This window comes from Prionailurus viverrinus, chromosome C2 (genome assembly GCF_022837055.1).
Source record: "Prionailurus viverrinus isolate Anna chromosome C2, UM_Priviv_1.0, whole genome shotgun sequence".
Taxonomy (NCBI): Eukaryota; Metazoa; Chordata; class Mammalia; order Carnivora; family Felidae; genus Prionailurus; species Prionailurus viverrinus.
This window is the reverse complement of record NC_062569.1, coordinates 149,070,562-149,089,549: the sequence shown is the minus strand read 5'-3', so window position 1 is coordinate 149,089,549 and position 18,988 is coordinate 149,070,562. Positions and strand designations below refer to the sequence as shown.

The 18,988-nt window shown below is 47.1% G+C and overlaps 1 protein-coding gene across 4 annotated transcripts in view; it reads left to right on the top strand.

The window, feature by feature from the left end:
* Window positions 1-15,532, top strand: part of RCAN1 (regulator of calcineurin 1) — a 102,643-nt gene extending 87,111 nt beyond the window's left edge. Inside the window, exons 1-4 of one of the 4 annotated variants that reach the window (XM_047876075.1) lie at window positions 3,218-3,425; window positions 6,611-6,784; window positions 10,748-10,907; window positions 13,761-15,532. In XM_047876075.1, the coding sequence (XP_047732031.1) occupies window positions 3,339-3,425; window positions 6,611-6,784; window positions 10,748-10,907; window positions 13,761-13,933 (594 nt within the window). In that variant the 5' untranslated portion in view covers window positions 3,218-3,338 and the 3' untranslated portion in view covers window positions 13,934-15,532. Of the gene's footprint in view, window positions 1-3,217; window positions 3,426-4,774; window positions 4,792-5,147; window positions 5,346-6,610; window positions 6,785-10,747; window positions 10,908-13,760 lie in introns of those variants that run through there. The other 3 variants (XM_047876076.1, XM_047876073.1, XM_047876074.1) reach the window with 3 other exon arrangements.
* The last annotated feature ends 3,456 nt before the right edge of the window (window positions 15,533-18,988 follow it).

Genomic DNA, 18,988 nt, shown 5'->3' with positions numbered 1-18,988 from the left:
CCTGTTCTTTGCTCTGCTTTGGTTTGCACATCAAGGTCCACACTCAGTTTCCCTTTCTGGTCGTTTTGTAGAACCGTTTCCCTGGTGGTGGCACATTCTTGGCAAAGGTGCAAACTCCTTGGGGTTTATAAGGACGCGCTGAGGTCATCCTAACTCTGCTCCGGGAATGCTGTAATGGAAATGGTGGAATTCACCCTAAACCTCAGTTTTTCCTCCCTGAAAATAGAAAACTTCTTAGTGAAAATATGCTCTTACTGCAAGTTAGATGAATTTAGGATTTTTATGGCACGAATGGAAGAAATGCAAAACATCTAAAGCTTTCAGTTGACTAAAGCATTTCATTTCTTCTTCAACTTCTGGTGTCAGTTTTACTAATTTAAGTGCAATTTTTGGTATGCTTCTCAAGAGCTCTAATGAGACATTAGGCACTGCTTTCTTCAAATCACTTCTATCCGACTAGCAAACAAGAATCAGGAATGCACTTGTCTCCCAAATGACAAGGGATACACATGTAGGAACGTCTACTTTTTTTTAATACTTGCTTTGGAACAATTTTTATCCTCCATGAGGACAGGCACTGTTTACAATGTAATGCTTTTGCATAGGACATTTAGAAATCCAAGTTCCCGTATAATAGACACGCAGCTGAAGAGTGGACATTCCTAAAAACAAAAATTTTTTTAATGTTTATTCTTGAGAGAGAGAGAGAGAGAGAGCATGGGGAGGGGCAGAGAGAGAGGGAAAAACAGAATCTGAACTAGGATCCGGCTCTCAGCTGTCAGCACAGAGCCGGACGCAGGGCTCGAACTCACGAACCGTAAGATCATGACCTGAGCCGAAGTTGGACGCTTAACCGACTGAGCCAGAGTGGGCATTCCTGATGAGAACTGTCAGATTAGCAGATGAAGGGAAACTGAGATGCGTTTAAAGCAGTGTTACCTCCGGGTACCGGGACGAGACAGGTGTCCTATCCCTTTATAACGTCCCTGCAGCCAGGGCTGGAGCGCCATGAAGGAGCCTTGCCACTCAGTGACGTACTTCGAAAACCCGTGTCTGCTCCATGCCTCTCACACAGTAGCTGAGGAAGCCGGTGCTGGGGGACCGTAGGTGCCCCTCTCTGGTCCAAGGCCCTGGTCACTTTGTGACCCAAGGAGTTTTGCCGAAAAGCATTCTTTTCAGCCCCCCTACAGTTGGTCACTGTTTTGAGCTCCTCTTCTGGGTGTAAAAATGGGAGCACTCAGGATCACAATTTGATTCAAATGGACCTTAAAAGCAAGTCAAAGGCAGGTACGGAATCACACATTAGGCTTTTGGGGCAGCCTGGTGAAAGAGCGATCATTTATCATTTATTTCTCAGAGCAGAAATTTGCCTCTTCTTTCTCCTCTGACCGCAGTTTAACTCTATTTGCTAAGGTGGACTCCAGGAGAAAGAGAAAAAGCGGGGGGTGGGGGGGTGGGGGGGTGGAGGGGGGCCATGGGGTGGACGTGGACTTGGCGGAGCAGGGGGGAGGGGCGGTGCACCTCAGAGCCCTCCCCAGCCTCTCTGGAGGAGGCTTCTGTGTCCTACCTCCCCCTCCCTTTCTTTCCCCTTAGCGCCTCCCCCTCCCCCCCCCCCCCACCGCCTCCCATACCCACACTACCACCGCCACAACGTGCGTGTGTCAGGGACGGGCTGCCGACAGCACTGAAAATACGGCACGCCCAAACACACGCTACCCATCGCCAAGCACCATCTCATGCGACCGCATCCCCGTGCGGTTTGAGGCAGACCCGTACTATTCACAGGGTTCCGAACTGTTTTAGAATATATGCATTTAGATCTTTTCGGGTTGGGAGTTATGGGTAATTTGGCAAAGCGAACACCATAACTGGTTTCTTACATAACTCTACAGTTGGCAGTAAGGCAGTGCGCATTGAAATTAAGCAATGCTCATTCATCCAAGACTTGACTTTTCCTCCTTTGGAGGGATAAATGCTCCGGTTTCGTTTTGCTCCATTATTGGAGACTGTAACATTATTGGCTAACTTTAATGGTTCTCTGAAGGTAATTCTTACATGTGAATGGCAGAGTTCTAGTTAACTTCTGGAAGCTTAGGAGGTGTCTCTGTGTGCCGCTAGACTAGACAATGCTTTTAGAAGTAACTTGAGTGCTTTTAGGTGATAATGCAACTGGGGAGACTGGGAAGGACCGAGGACCCAGGCTGCCACAGGGATCGAAACTGGAAACGTGCTTAGCACCTCAGAGTTGCAGCTTTGGAAAGAAGGGGCAGATATTTCACCTGAAAAGGGGCCCGTTTTCAGGTACGCTCTCCAACTGTAGCATGCATTCCTTTCATTTCTTCTTCCTTTTCTATGAGAAGAAAAACGCAACTTTTAGTCTATGTGTCTCAAAACAGGACAGCTGATCTCAGTGTTTTCTCTTCTCAACTCCAGAAGCTAGATTCTCTAAAATGTGTTTGTATCTTTTTCTGAATCCAGTAGCTCCCAGAAAATGATCAAAGTGTTGCATCTTCCTAGTTTCCAGATTACAATAGTAAAATTTTCCAGTGAAGAATCCCAGGATTGCTTGAGGAGCTCTTCTCACATTCCCACTGTGGAATACAAGTGAGAATGGGGACATTCATCCAGTAAAGTTCAATTAGGGTGGAAAAAAAGCGCCATATTTCAAAATGAATTCCACTTTTTTTTTTTTCTTTAAAAACAGAGTTCATTGACCAAGAAAGATTTCAAAACGTTTTCTCTAATACCCCAACATAAAACTTGGATTGAGGTTTTCAGGGAATTACAGGGATCAAACAACTAGCCAAGGCTTGAGTTTCCAGGTTTCCCAAAGGCTCAAAACTCCCCCAGAGGCTAATTACTGTTTACTGCTGAGACCTTCCTCATTTTTCTTCTGTAACATTTTCCATCTTAAGAAGGGTGGTCCCATTCAGCTGAGGAGCATGGTGTCTGAGTGGCTGAATGGAATTACTACCAGTGGAAACTATGTTGCAAGAGGAGTTGATAAAGCAGCTGCAAGGCAAACCTTGGCTGTTTTTTCCATCCTCCCCAAGCAAAGTTAATTAGCATAGGGAAAATGACTAAGGTGTTGACGTCACCTCTTTCCAGTAGAAACTTACACTCTGTCTCTGTCTGCCTAAAAGCATGCAGGACTTGACTCAGGAATTTGCTGTCCAAACAGGATGCTCTAGAAGCTGTGCTTTTTTTTTTCCCCAGGGGGCTGGACTTCGGTGCTTTATAAGGGCCTGCTGGAGAGACAACCTCCAGCCTCTTGCAAGGGACCGTCACTTGGGGCTTGACTGCCTGAGTCGCTAGTGCTTTCGCTCTAAGAAAGCAAGATGCACTTTAGAAACTTCAACTACAGCTTTAGCTCCCTGATTGCCTGTGTGGCAAACAGTGATATCTTCAGCGAAAGTGAAACCAGGGTAAGGCTTCTAATATAATGTGATTTTTGAGAGGTTTCAAAGCACTGTGTTAATTGGAAATAGCAGCTGAAATATTTGCGGGGGTGTGATGTGGCTGTCTTGCGGGTTTGGGGGTTTTGAAATAAGTCCAAAATATTTGGTGCTTTATGAAACAAAGCTGTTGCCCGAGGGATTAACTGTGAAGGAATGTTTAAAACTCTCAGTATTTGAAAACATCCAGGTCCCTTGACCAATCAGTAATGCAAAGTTTTAACATGGTTTGTATTTTTCATTCTGTGTAGGTTGTAAGCAACCTTTTAGAGGGAAGCTTTTTCTGGCCGTGAACAGAGCGTTTCACTTTGACATCTAGAGATCAGAACAGTGTAATTTTATCTTGGGAAATAAATATCGCAAAGATATTTGTATGTCTGTGGTAATTACAAGGGCCTGTCCTCAAGTTTTCAGCTTCCTTTAGCTAGGGAAAATGCAGCCATAGCAAACAATAAAACTGGATAAATATCTTAAGTTTAAGTGTGGGGAAGCAGCTCTCATTGGTGGTAATTAGTAGAATTAGTCATTGTAATCACCATGCTTTTCTTCTTCATTCGATTAAGATGTAAGATTTCCATCAGTAGCTACCCAGCTGTCTAATTGATCTTTAACAATATTGTATATGAGTGAGTTCTGTGTGTTGTGTTTGGGGAATGCTATTGGTGCTATAGGCTTTAGAGCCCATGCCATATTGGGACATGTGAAGGATTTTTTTTTTTTTTTTCTTTAATCAAATTGAACTGCACGAGTGTGTATGTTGCTTGACGGCTAGGACTGTGGTTTCTGAACGAGATAGCAGCACATTCTATGTGTGAAAATCCCACAAAAGCTACGTATTTCATATTAGCCTTATGTGAGTAAAATCATTCTTTATTCAATCAAAGAGGGACAGCGTCCAGCAACTATAAGAGCTAGATCCCAGCTGTCAGAACAAATAAGATTATTTTTTTAGGAGAATCGCGTCATAGTGATGTGGATTTAACAGACTCTGTGCTTTCTCTTGTGGTCTGGTCCTGAGCCCTGACTTGTATTCTAAAAATATTCCTCAAAGTCATCTCCCCTAAATTCTGAATCATAACTCCAAAACTAAACAGTGGGTCACAATGCCTATTGATGAGGTCATGCAAAATTCCAAATATATATGCACACACCGTGCGCCAGAAACTTGCCTGAGCTCCCGCTGGAGAGAGGTGGGGGAAAAGTCCGCCAGCAGCCAGATGAAATCCTCTGGGAAGCATCTGCTGTGTAACATTTTTCTCATTCTTTGCCTCTGCAAAACCCCTCAGAGGTTTTCATAAACGAAAGCAAAGCCACGGGATTCAGAGAGAGAAAGTTGGTGAGTTGTTACCACCCCCACCCTTGGAACAACCTGCCTGGTGCGCACGGGCTGACCGCCCCCGCCCCCACGCTGAAACACAAGTCCTGTCCTGCCCGTGAAGCCTCTTGCGCCTGGAGGTCCCATGCCCTTGCCTCTCTCTAGCACTGAATATTCTTGAAAATGTTCTCTTGTAAGGCGCCCCCTCTGCAGAAACTGCTTTCCGCAGGTTTCCAAGGTACTCGGTGCGCCCCGCCCGCCTCCTCCTCGACCTCGGTCCCCTTTGTAGAAGGCGCGCCCCTCCCCCAATGGGACCCTCAGCCGCCCCTTTCTGCCTTGCGCAGACTTCCCACCACCTGTCCTTCCTGTTCAGTCTAGAAGAAAAGGCTCGGAGGGTAGGACGCCTCAACGTCCATAGAATCTTTCTGGAAGTTTTGACTATCAACTCCGTCTCTGGTTGGAGCCTTGAGACCTCGCTGTGGTCTCCAATCTCGCCCCACACCCTCCCGCAAAAGCCACCACCCCAGGACCCAGCCCAGCAGGGGCCTCTCCACACAGCTTCTCCCGGAAAGCTGGTGAGCTCCTTCCTGAATCTAAGCCTAACACCCTTGGACTTGGGCATTTCCATCCTAAGAACTCATGCTGTTTTGTAATTTTCACTAGGCGTTGTAACACTAGAGCTAGAAATATACATACATTGTAGCCCGCATGCAGAAATGGATCCATTTGTGGGAGGCAAACCGTAAGAGACTCTTAACTGCAGAGAACAAACTGAGGGTTTGCTGGAGGGGAGCAGGGCGGGGGATGGGCCAAATGGGTGCTGGGCATAAAGGAGGTCACTTGTTGGGACGAGCACTGGGTGGGGGTTCTACTCCTGAAACCAATACTACGCTGTATGTTAACTAGCTTGAATTTAAATAAGTAAACATTTTTTTTTTGAAAGGAAAGAAATGGGTCCATTGGCAGTACATTAATTTTTAAACCAGTATTATTTTAGAGAGTTAAAAAGTAACAGACTCAGTGGGAAAATAATAGGGAGATTTCTTTTTAAACCTCTTCCTTTACACTGAGAAATGCAGGGTTTCTTATTAACTTCACTGTTTCCCAATGCAATAAAATTAAAAAGAAAAATTTTTTTAATGTTTATTATTTGAGAGAGAGAGACAGAGACAGAGAGAGACAGAGAGCAAGCAGGGGAGGAGCAGAGAGAGAGGGAGACACAGAATCAGAAGCAGGCTCCAGATTCTGAGCTGCCAGCACAGAGCCTGACTCGGGGCTCAAACCCACAGACCAGGAGATCATGACCTGAGCTGAAGTCCAATGCTTAACCGACTGAGCCACCCAGGTGCCCCCCCCCCAGTGTTTTTTTTTTTTCAAATGAGTTCCAGTGTTTTTAAACCCTAAAGAAACATCTGATATACACAGCCACCCCCTGTGTTGAGCAGTGGGGGTGGGAGTTCACTAGGCCTGGGAAGGTTGTTGGACATAAGGAATTGTTGGGGGGGGGGGGTGACAAATTACCAAGCTGGACATCCTTGGAATGTCCTCCTTTCCTACTTTCAAAAGAATGTTTCTGCGACTGGTAATTGTTTTGCTGATTGAATGAATTTAAGAAAACCTACATTCTAACTTTCTTAGAAAATCACCTGTATTAGAATTTTAAAGGGGCCAAAAGCAAATCTTCCTTGAAGGGGTAAGGCTGGCTTTTCTTGTCTAAGAAAGAAGTTGGGTGTTCTCGAAATGACACTAATTCCCTTCCTCAAGTGGAAATGCGATGTAGTCCTCAGGACTCCTATGCGGGTATATTTTAACTCCTTTTATTTTTGTTATTACTTTTCAGGCCAAATTTGAATCCCTCTTTAGGACATACGACAAGGATATCACCTTTCAGTATTTTAAGAGCTTCAAACGGGTCAGAATAAACTTCAGCAACCCCTTATCTGCGGCGGACGCCAGACTCCAGCTGCATAAGACTGAATTTCTTGGAAAGGAAATGAAATTATATTTTGCCCAGGTGAGTTGAATGCAGTGATACACCTGCTTCTCCCTCTCACCCTTTTTAAAAGTAGCTCAGACATTGATTATGTTATACATTGATTTTTTTTTTATGCATACACATTTCAATTGCAATGTTGGAATTAAAAGTATATCCTGCAGGCGCCTGGGTGGCTCAGACAGTTAAGCATCCGACTTCAACTCAGGTCATGATCTCACAGTTCGTGGGTTTGGGCCCCGCGTCGGGCTCTGTGCTGACAGCCTAGAGCCTGGAACCTGCTTCAGATTCCCTGTCTTCCTCTCTCTGCCCTTCCTCTGCTCACACTCTCTCTCCTCGAAAATAAACATTAAAAAAAATTTTTTTTTTAAGTAGATCCTATTCTGTACCCTTCCTTTTTCACCGTGTATCATTCGTGATCATTCTACCGCAACATTAAAATGTGTTTAATAAGATCATTTCCAGGTACATTAGATTCTACCATATAGATACTTCAGACCTATTTAAGCAGTCTTTACTCTCAGACGTTTATCTTGTTTTCCAGTGTTTCACTATCACAGATAACCCTGCAGGGAACATTGTTACATCTCCACCCTTTTTTTTTTTTTTTTAATTTTTTTAACGTTTTATTTATTTTTGAGACAGAGAGAGACAGAGTATGAACAGGGGAGGGTCAGCGAGAGGGAGACACAGAATCCGAAACAGGCTCCAGGCTCCGAGCTGTCAGCACAGAGCCCGACGCGGGGCTTGAACTCACTGACCATGAGATCTTGACCTGAGCCCAAGTCGGCTGCCCCACCGAGGGAGCCACCCAGGCGCCCCTCTCACCCTTTTTTTAAGCATGTTTATTTTGTCATTTAAATGACAAAAGCAACGCAGATTAACTGAAACAATCCAAGTACAGTACAAAAGTCCCTAAAGTTAATTAGGTAGATACATTTCTCCACTCCCCCTTCAAAGCCATTGGCTAACATAACCACCTTTGAAAATCTAGTGTGAATCCTCACACACTTTCCCCTTCACATATACAAACATACAAGTGCATGAGTATGAGTTAATTTGCTTGCACAAAAAAAAAAAATGGAATTACTACAGCCTTCTTTTTTACTTAGCAGTGTATCGTGGACAGCCTTTCTGGTCAACGTGCCCAGCTGGGTTGATTTAAAACTCTTAAGAATTCATTTTGAGGAAGGCAAAATTCATACTCTAAATTTTGAATGTCCCGCCTATTTAAGAAAACATCAACATGGGGTGCCCGGGTGGCTCAGTCAGTTGAGTGCCGGACTCTTGATTTCAGCTCAGGTCATGATCTCACAGTTTTGAGATCGAGCCCCGTGTTGGATTCTGCACTGAACGTGGAGCCTGCTTGGGATTCTCTCTCTCTCTGTTCCTCTCCCGCTTGCATGCGCTCTCTCTCTCTCGCTCTCTCAAAATAAAAAAGAAAGGGAGGGAGGGAGAGAAAGAGAGAGGAAGGAAGGAAGGAAGGAAGGAAGGAAGGAAGGAAGGAAGGAGAGAGAGAGAAAGAAAAAGAAAGGAAGAAAGAAGAAAGAGAAAAAGAAAGAAAGAAAAAGAGGGAGAAAGAGAAAGAAAGAAAAGAAAGAAAAAGAGAAAGAAAAGAAAGAAAAAGAGAGAAAGAGAAAGAAAGAGAAAGAGAAAGAAAGAAAGAAAGAAAGAAAGAAAGAAAGAAAGAAAGAGAAAAGAAAAAAATCAAACATCAACATGTGTTTAAAAGCAAGCGATCTCCAAAATGGCCCTTGACCTTGGGATGAGTAGCGCTGGGAGAACCTTTCCTGCTCATTCAGGAGGGTGGTAGTTAAGAGTACAAGGCTGTGGGCGTGGCTAGTCTAACACTCTAAGGTTTGTGCAGCATGTTTCCAGGAACTGGCTCAAGGGTTAGGGCTACTGACTTGTTTCAGACCAAGAGCAGACCTGAGTGGGGCTTCACTCTGTGCAGGTTCTCGGCAGCACCGAGCCTCCCTCGGTGGAGAACCAGCCATCTGCCAAGTGCGGGCAGCCGCGTCGGCACAAGGCTGCCAGGCCTGGCTGGAAAGGAAAAAAAAAAAAAAAAAAATAGTTAACCAGACAGGTAGCAAACGCTAAGAAAGCCTCCTGGTGGCAGGAGTCCCAGCCCCGGGTCGCGCTCGAAGGGCTGTGAATGGGTTTGCTGTTTCTCTTGCTCACCACCCTTCTGGTTCTCCCCCACCCCCCAGACCTTCAATGATAAGGTGACCCATTTTCAAGGCAGCTCACAAAGTTCTATATGCTGTTGCATCTGGGGTCCGAACAGGTTGGCCGTGGAAGGGGAAGGAGCTTCTCAGGTGCAGCTTTCTGGTTACGGCTCGTCCCCACGGGGGCTCTGAGCTCCCCAGGCCAGTAGAGGAGTGGAACCTGTGGAGACACTTCCTGACCCTGGGAGGAGGCCACCTTGCAGGCCCTTCAAGTATAAATTAGAGCTAGGGTGCCCTGCCCCCTGGTGGCGGCGCAAAGCACGGGTTTTCGACCTTGGCTCTGTAGAATGACTTTGTCCTTCCACTTTTTCTGATTATTAAAGTAAATGCACGCTCAGTGTGAAAATTTGGCAGGGGGGGCGGGGGAGTGGGAGATTAAAATAGAAATAAAACCCAAACTGGTAAGATTTTGATGTAACATCTTTCTGGGCAGCCCTCTAACCGCACGGACAGGACTTCTAAGCCCAGACTAGAACCATGGGTTATCGTTTCATGCTATTATTTTTTAGGTTTTTTTTAATTTAATTTAATTTTTTTAGGTTTACATCCCAGTTCATTAGCATATAGTGCAATAATGATTTCAGGAGTAGAATCCAGTGTTTCATCCCCTACGCACAACACCCAGTGCTCATCCCAACAAGTGTCCTCCTCGATGCCCCCTGTCCATTTAGCCCATCCCCCCAGCCACAACCCCTCCAGCAACCCTCAGTTGGAGTCTCTTATGTTTTGTCCCCCTCCCTATTTTTATATTATTTTTGCTTCCCCTCCCCTATGTTCATCTCTTTTGTATCTTAAATTCCACATATGAAGTCTTATGATACTCGTCTGTCTTTAACTAATTTCACTTAGCATTATACCCTCTAGTTCCATCCACGTTGTTGCAAATGGCAAGATTTCATTCTTTTTGATTGCTGATACGTATATACATACATACCACATCTTCTTCATCCATTCATCAGTTGATGAATGACATTCGGGCTCTCTCCATACTTTGGCTATTGTCGATAGTGCTGCTATAAACATGGGGGTGCATGTGTCCCTTCGAAACAGCACACCTATATCCCTTGGATAAATGCCTCGTAGTGCAATTGCTGGGTCGTAGGGTAGTTCTAGTTTGAATTTTTTGAAGAACCTCCATGCTGTTTTCCAGAGGGGCTGCACCAGTTCGCATTCTCAAGATAGTATTTTTTTTTTTTTTAATCTCCTGGAAGGTGGATCTTTTTTTTCCTTCTTTGCTTTTGGCATCTGAGTTGGAACCGCAGAGAAAGGGAATTGTGGGGTACCACCGGGTGGGCGGGGGCCCTGGGACCCCAGCCCCACTTTGCCCTCCCAGAGGCTGTATCATCTTAGGGCTGTCGCTTAGCCTCTTGGAGCCTCTGTTCTGCCTTTGCGACCTGAGGAGCTAGAAGAAATGGCTGAGATCCCTGTGACGTCAGCAACAGTGCTTTGTTTTGTCCATTTCTACTACGACGCTACTCCTTTTCCACCAGTCTCGGTCCGTGGTGATTCCTGGCAATCCCTGTGCCTGTGGGTCCCAGTCCCGGGAGGGCGCTCTAACCATGTTTGTGCCATCACCCCTTTGCCTTCTCCATACGGACTGGGTCACGAGCCCCCTCCGGAACCGCATGCGTTCTGCCGCCCAGACGTAGGCTTGTCCTTTTGCGCCTGTCCTCCACAAGCTGTCACTGAGCGCCGTCGCCTCGCTTGGGTTCTTTTCCTCCAGAAACCACGCGCCTGTATTTCTTTCTCTCCGCAGACGTTACACATAGGAAGTTCCCACCTGGCCCCCCCGAATCCGGACAAGCAGTTTCTGATCTCTCCTCCTGCCTCGCCGCCCGTTGGCTGGAAACAAGTGGAAGACGCTACTCCTGTCATAAATTACGATCTGTTATACGCTATCTCCAAGCTAGGGCCAGGTAAGCTGTGCTCTTGGGTGGGAGCAGGGAGACAGATGGGCAGAGGTGGCGTTCACGGGCCCAGACGGAGATGCTCACCTGCCTCAGGGAGCGCCTCCCCCCACCGTGGCCCCCCGCGTGTTTTGTGAATGGTTTCTAGTCGCTTTCATCTGCGACTGTAACTCAAGTTGCTGGGGACACGCACACCTGCCTGCCTCTGGCCTCATTCCTTAGCGGGTCATGGGTACCAAGCACCATGACCCCTCGTTGCCAGTATCACGGGAATCCTTCCCGTCACCCACTGAGCACCAGCCCCAGGCCCTGTCGCTCCAGGATGAGCAATTAGACTTGGAAAGGGAAAACAAACCACCCTACACGTTAGAAATTTCATCTTTAGTCAAGGTGGTTGGTCTGATTCTCAGCTGCTCCTTTGAATGTTCAAGGGAACCGTAGGGTGTAGTGAAGAAAGGGCCCCAGTCATGCACGCCCCCTCTTGGCCCCATTGGGGTGCTCCCCAGCTGAGAAAGAAGAGTCTTCAGTCCTCCGATGGGACGAACGTGTGAGTGTTCGGGGAGATAACAGGTGCTCTGGCCTCAGTCTTCTTCTCCATACAGTGGGTATTACCCAGCGGAGCTGTGAGCCGTAGGTGAGACCGTTGTGTAGAAAGCACTTCAAAACGTGCCTGGCCCATAGGCTGCGCCCAACACATGATTTTTGGAAACAATCCGATGTTGGTGGTTCCTGTCCTACCTGCCGGGTTTGGGGTGAGCGGGCAGGTTCGTGAGGACGTCTTGGGGTGAAGCAGTTTGAGCTCCTGCCCTATCCACAGAGCAAACAAATACTGAGACCATTTCTTCTGGACCAGAAACCTGATGATACTCCTTTGGATTGAGGGTTTTATTTCATGGACCATCAGCAGTTTCGTGTTGAAAAGATTACATTTCTGAACACACTGCCCCCAGCGGAAATCGCCTCCGTGGGAGAAAGCTAGAATCCCATTACTCACTGCCGATGGTGGTGTCAAGGTCAAGGTGGACCTGGCCAGTCCAAGGAAGCGCGAGCTCCTGGCTGAGGTGCCTTAGCCGAGCTGAGGGCTGGAGTCTGCCGGGACGCTAGACAAGAGAAGAAACGGGTCCTCCAGCTGGGAGAGGGGACAGACTCCTCCAAGGGCAAGGAGTGCTGCTGAAGGCAGTCCTTCCCACTCCAGAACCTACCCCTCCTTTCTGATTTGAGAAGCCCTTTCAGAAAAGACATAATCCAATCCATTCGCCCTTAGTTTACGTGACAGTGAGCCGGAACGAGATCTCAAACTGGGGAGATCTCAAACTGGGCCGTGCTTTGCCGCCAGCAAGATTGCAAAGAGTTTGCAAATGTGGCCCTACACTGAGGCCTTCTGGACCCTGGCTGATGGGCAGGTAGATAAGGACCCTGACCGGACAGCCGTGATCTTGTGACCGTCCACCTCAATTCCCTCCCTGACAGAGCTGAGGCGCGCTCACCTTTTCAGATTCAATTGCCATGAACGTTCCAGATAGAGAACCGGCAAGTCCCTTTCTTATGAGGAAAAGTGACTTCTGTGTTCAGAGGCGTCCCCAAAGCAGCGGGAGGCGGGAAGGTCTGGAATTGGGCTGGGGAAGAGCACACAGAACTTGAAGGAAAACCCACCTCTGCACCCCGAGGGGGCAGAGCCAGCCGAAGCAACCCCCCACCACCACCTGCTTAAATCGTAACATTTCTACTACTCCCTGCTTCCGACCAGTCAGGATCCGCGCCCTATTTGTCAACATTAGTAAAACTAGGTGACACTTAACGGGCCTGTGGACCGTGCAGCAGGTCCCAAGCACTTAGCTTGTACTTACCTGAGCAGCTCTGTGAGGTCAGTGCCATAATTATCCCATTTCTCAGAGGAGGCCGTGGAAGGTCACAGGAATGCGAGGGGACGTGCCTTCGAATGGGCTCCAGGTCCTGAGTGGAGGGAATCAGAGGCCACATGTGGGCCCCCCTTGTGGCCTGTCTCCAGTGCGAACCGCCTCAGTGGGAGCCTCAAGAGGGAGGCTCATGGGGTGCCTGGGTGGCTCAGTTGGTTAACCATCCAACTCTTGATTTCTTTTCTTTTTTTTTCGTAATGTTTACTTATTTTTGAGAGGGAGGGAGAGACAGAGTGCAAGCAGGGGAGGGGCAGAGAGAGAGGGAGACGCGGAATCGGAAGCAGTTCTCCAGGCTCCGAGCTGTCAGCACAGAGCCCGACGCAGGGCTCAAACTCACGGATCGTGAGATCATGACCTGAGCTGAAGTCTGACGCTCAACCCCCTGAGCCACCCAGGTGCCCCCCGACTCTTGATTTCTGCTTGGATTATGATCTCACAGTTCATGAGTTCTCTCTCTCTCTCTCTCTCTCTCTCTGTCTCAAAATAAATAAATAAACTTAAAAAAGACGGAAGCTCTCGATGTCCTTTCCTAACGCGTTTTATTCGCGCACTGTCTCCCCGAACACATCGCACCACAATGGGGAAGCCATCTGGGTATTTTAGGAGGCCTGGTGGACACGTTAAGTGTCATTAAAAAATATACTCCTTCCATTGCTTTCATATGCCTGGATTCAGTGTTTGACTGAAAGCAGAATAATATATAACGGTGACTCTGTGTGTGTGTGTGTGTGTGTGTGTGTGTGTGTGTGTGTAATTTTTTTTTTTTTCCCCGCTAGAGCCACCAAAGAAATACCAATCCAGAGCATATCTGGCTGTGTCCCTCGGTCCCCGTTGAACGTCCGCAGAAGCCAGGCCGAGCAGACCCACACATGCTCTTCTGTTTGCTCTTGTTTCTTGGCTCTCCGGTCCTTGCCCGAGTTACCCTGCATTTCTCTTCTTTCCCCAGGGGAAAAGTATGAATTGCACGCAGCGACCGACACCACCCCCAGCGTGGTGGTCCACGTCTGTGAGAGCGATCAGGAGAACGAGGAGGAGGAGGAGACGGAAAGAATGAAGAGACCCAAACCAAAAATTATCCAGACCAGAAGGCCAGAGTATACGCCTCTCCACTTAAGCTGAACTGGCGCCCGGAGGGAGAAGTATTCCGAATCACACTCACGGAGAGGAATCTTTTTCTGTGCAAGTGGCCGCTCACGACTGGGGAGGTGGCAGCCGTGATCGCTGCGGCAGAAATTCCAGTTCGCGTTGCTCAGAAGAGAATCAAGGCTTTGTCCTCTGGTTCTAATGCTGGGCATCCGTCAATGTTCATGGCTTCCGGGAATGTCCTGGGCCAATCCCTGAAGTTTAAGGTGATCGCACGAGGACATTTGGGCACGTCTCGAGAAAACCGATAACCGATCGTGTTTTGTACTTGTTCTTTTCTGGTAGGTTCTGTCTTTTGTCGAGGGCGGCTTGATCCCCGGGTGTGGGGAGAACCCTCTGTTTCCAACCAGCCCACGGGGCAGACTCTCTCTACTGGTAGGAAAAGGCACCGCGAAGCCACAAAGCGTCCGGTGCAGAAAGGCTGTGGAAACAACAGTGCAGTGTGGGAATTGTAGTGTTTCATTTTTCTCCCCGTCACGTTCTAATGTTTGTGCATGTATATTACGGATTTTCAGAACTAACCTCTGTTTGTGTATAGTTACGCCATTGTTGTGTTAACATCTTTTGGGAAGATGGGAAAGCTTGAACAACCGATCGCCTTTCCAGACTCCTGATTCTCTGCGACAGCACTCACACGTGGAATGCACCTGGAATACGTTCATTGAGCATCCTATCCGTTGCAACATAGCCCCTGTGCTTTGGCAAAAGAAGTCGATCTGAAATTCCCACGTAGAGTTTCACTTCGTAAAGTGCAGAGAACAGCAGTGTCACTGCCAGCATTTAGTGGGTGAGAAATTTTAGGTTAGGTGTTTGGGGTCAGACATCGGTTCCATTTATTTCTTTTCCGTGGTGGTTTGTACACATGAATCGTAGCCGAAATACCTTCCTGGGGGAACCGTTGGTGGAGATAGTTGATTTTTGTTTTTTTAACGCCACTAAAACGTCGAGGTAAACCTGTAAATAAAGCCGATAGCATATTTTCATTCCCATTTGTACACTCGGGTGAAAAACACGGCCGTGGAATCGTAGTGTTAGAATATTACCCTACCTGTGACTTGTATGTTGTAGAAAACGCTGTTAAATGTCGGACAGGACTTGAATTCAAAGCATGTCAAGTGGATAGTAAATATGTGGTGGAATGCTAGGGACGCAGTGCCTTTTCCCCCATTGATTCCTGATGGAATTGTTACACTAGGTTAACGTCTGTAATTTTTTTCTGGTCGTCATGTGTGTGTCTGGTAAATAGGTATTCTATTTTGGCCTTACAACACCCTAACGAAATTTGTCCTTTGGAAATCCCTAACGCCCAGTGACAGTGCATGCTTTGGAGATTTGGAAGGTGGTTTTCTTTAAGAAGCAAATGCATTAGGTTGTCCGTATCAAGAAATTGACGGGATGTTCTCAAAACCCTGTTTACAGTCCTTGGTGAGGTGTTGGGGGGCCGTGAGGGAGAGACCATTGCCTAGCTGTTCAAGTGTTCCTGGCTAAGTGCTTTTAAACTGGAGAGGCTAACCTCAAAATATTTTTTTTAACTGCAGTCTATAATAAATCAACACAATATCCTCTTTACGGAAAGCTTGATCTCTGTGCCCTTTTATTTCTGACGATCGGTCTGTGAACCCTGTGAACCTTGCCGTCTCCAAAGGGCTCCTTCCTTCATCAGCTGCCATTGAGAACCTTGTGATGCTTTCCTGTGGTTCGTGGAGGGTTAACCGCACTAACTGTATATCACCTAGTAAAGCGGAAAATGGAGAAAACCGAAATCGGGAGTCTGGGTATTTGCTTTGTGGAGGGAGACGAGGAAAACCCTGTTCCCCAGCAAAACCACCAGCTCCAATAAGCAACAACGTTTCTGATCGTTCATAGGAGGAGCTGTCTTTCCTGCTAGAAGCCCAGGCAAGACACTGAACAAAGGCCAGTTAATGTTCCGGAAGTCTGTCTCTGAGCCTTCCGTCTGAATCCCAAGCAGCCTTTCCCCCGGAGCCCTTATGACACGTGGCGGTGTGCTTTCTGTGCATGCCCACAGAGGCCCAGACAATCCAGGGTTTATTGGCTGAACTCTAGCAGACGACATTAATCTTGATCAAGGTTAACGTTGGGCACTTTTCCGTGAACGCTCACATGCTCTTGTGTTTTTTTTCTCTAAGAATAGCTCCTCCGGTCGTGTCCAGGAGAATTTACATATTTTCAACCCGTCGATGTTTGACGTTTAAACATGTTGGAAAATCCATTTTTCAGTCGGGTGGTCAAATCTGATTATCGAGCAGATTCACTAAGTGACCGCCTCGTGAGGGAGGGGGCTGCCATTCATCGTCCTGTTGAGTAGCTGGGAACCCAGTAAGCCCAGTGTGCCAGCCCAGGATCCTATTTCATAAATAACCCTGGAATAAAATCAAATCGTGTTGTCAGTTGTCACCCTTCACCACTGATTGAATGTGTCTCTTAACTAGATTTTGATAGGACGTATTTCTGATCTGGGGGTAACCGGCTTAAGGGTCATCCGAGGAAAGAAACCCGGCCCCCCACGAAAGGTATGCTAAATCCAAGGGACGGGTCGTGATGGATGGAGAAGTGTTAACATTAGTCAGTGAACTCAGATTTCCCATCGGTCCCCTTTGCCCACCTGGGAAAATGTAAGCAGACGGTCCCGCTGCCCACAGAGCCGACAAAGCCTAGAGTAGAAATCACAAGTCAACGAACATCTTCACTCAGGACGGTGATGTCAGGTGAGCAGTTCTGTGGCAGCCTCAGCTGAGCTTCTGAAACCCACAGTGCATGCGATTGCTGGTTACCAGGCTGATGGCCATGAAGGGCCCCCGGTCACAAGCGTGCTCAAGACTCAGACATCTCTTTGGCCCTGCTCCTCAGAGGGCTCCGTGAAATGCAAAGCAACGGACACAAAACAGGCGGAACCGTGCAGAACACGCCCTTTGCCACTGGTTGACTGTGTTCCTTAGATAGATTTTGATGGAACATATTTCCTTTTTTTTTTTTTTTTTAAGTTTATTTTTATAGGGCACCTGGTTGGCCCAGTTGGCTGACCGGCCGGCTTTGGCTCAGGTCATGATCTCACAGTTCGTGGGTTCAAGCCCTGCCTCGGGCTCTGTGCTGACAGCTCAGAGCCTGGATGGAGCCTGCTTTGGATTCTGTGCCTTCCTCCCTATCTGCCCCTCCCCCGCTCGTGCTCTGTCTGTCTCTCAATAAGTAAACATTAAAAAAAAAAAAGTTTATTTTTATTTATTTTGAGAGAGAGAGCAAGCAGGGAAGGGGCAGAGAGAAAGAGGGAGAGAGAGAGAGAATCCCAAGCAAGCTCTGCTCTGCCAGCACAGAGCCTGACACGGAGCTCCAACCCATGAACCACGTGAGACCATGACCTGAGCAGAAATCAAGAGTCAGTCACTCAACTGACTGAGAGCCCCCCAGGTGCCCCGATAGGATATATTTCTGATCTGGCAGTAACCAGCCTAGGGTCACCCAAGAAAAGAAACCCAGCCTCCGTGAAATGTATGCTAAATCCAAGTGAAGGGTGGTAATCGATGGAGAAGTATTAACATTTCATGTGGCTATTAATATTTGGATTATGAACATTGATTTGCAGTCAGCAAGCGTTTAAGATTTTATATTTCCAGAATGGAGTGTGAAATCAGTGCCCACAGGTGATGGGGGTTTTCGGAGAACTTTAATTTTCAGTGACATGTACAGAATTCACTACAAAGGAAATAGATCTTATCAAATATTAAATTGCAAAGGATTAACTACAGTATATGGACATGTTATGGCCAAAAAATGAATCAGCAGCTGGGGCATGTCGTGCTCTAAATGTATTGTCATAGGTTTGCAGAACTCTGTGGAATATTTGCCTCAATATATTAAGTGCCTATCAAGTAACAGTCACCGAAAGGTCAGTTCAGAGGGAGACTATAAATAACCTGAAAATTATTTGGGAAGAAGTTAGAATATATGTAAGAAATACATTCTTTCTCCCCTAATTCTCTGGTCTTCTGATTCCTTAAAGGCATGTAGGGGATGTTTTTTCTCTTCAAGTAATGCCACCCCTCTTGGCAATCTCTAATTCACATCTGAAATTCTCACTCTTGTGACTCACCAAAGCTACATGGCAATCAGGTAGATGGATTTTATTCTCACATACCTCATTTTCTTCAGGGCCGCCTCTCTGCTGTGCGTGAAAGGTCATTTTAATCGTGGCTGTGTTTATGAACGGCACAAGGAAATTATGTGAAAGTGATTGAGATGTGGTGTCTACATTCAACATTTCTTTTTCCAGATTCTGGTTAGGGATACAATGACCGTTTGACACAGCGAATGAGAGCTGACCGGCTGCCGTAGCCGCTGCTCACCGTTCTGTCCTTCGGTGTCATCAGGAACCCCCTACTGGCTGACATTTAAGCTCTGGTCTCATGGAATTTTCAGTGTGTCTAACTCACCATATTATCTCTTTCCTATGCACCATCCCCCACGTTCCCTGTGCCTAGACCATTATCCCATTGCCCCAGCGCAGCCCAGGCTAACTCCGTAATGATGTGACCCCCCCACGAGAGCAGGCCCATGTCTGTCCTAGTCACCTCTCTCTGAATCACTAGCAGCTACCGCTGTGCCTGGCCAATGGCGACCAATAAATATTGCTGAAATGATTAACTGACTCACTGATAGTTGTCCTACAGTTGCATCACTGATGTCTCCTTCCCCCTGAGAATCATTTCCAGCTGCTACTGCTGAGTCTCCCATTATGTGCCATACTTCCCCTTTGTAATATGTATTGACTTCTTAGCATAAGAATTAAATTGTTTGTCTTCCTTGTTAGAACCTAAGTCAAGTGGAGGCAGGATTTCTGGTAGTCTGTGCCTCAGAATAGACATTCAACACAAGTTGGATGGATGGATGGATGCATGGATGCATGGATGGAAGGATGGATGGATGGAAGGATGGATGGATGGGTGATGCATGCATGCATGGATGGGTGCATGCATGCGTGCATGGATGCATGCGTGCATGGATGGGTGCGTGCATGCA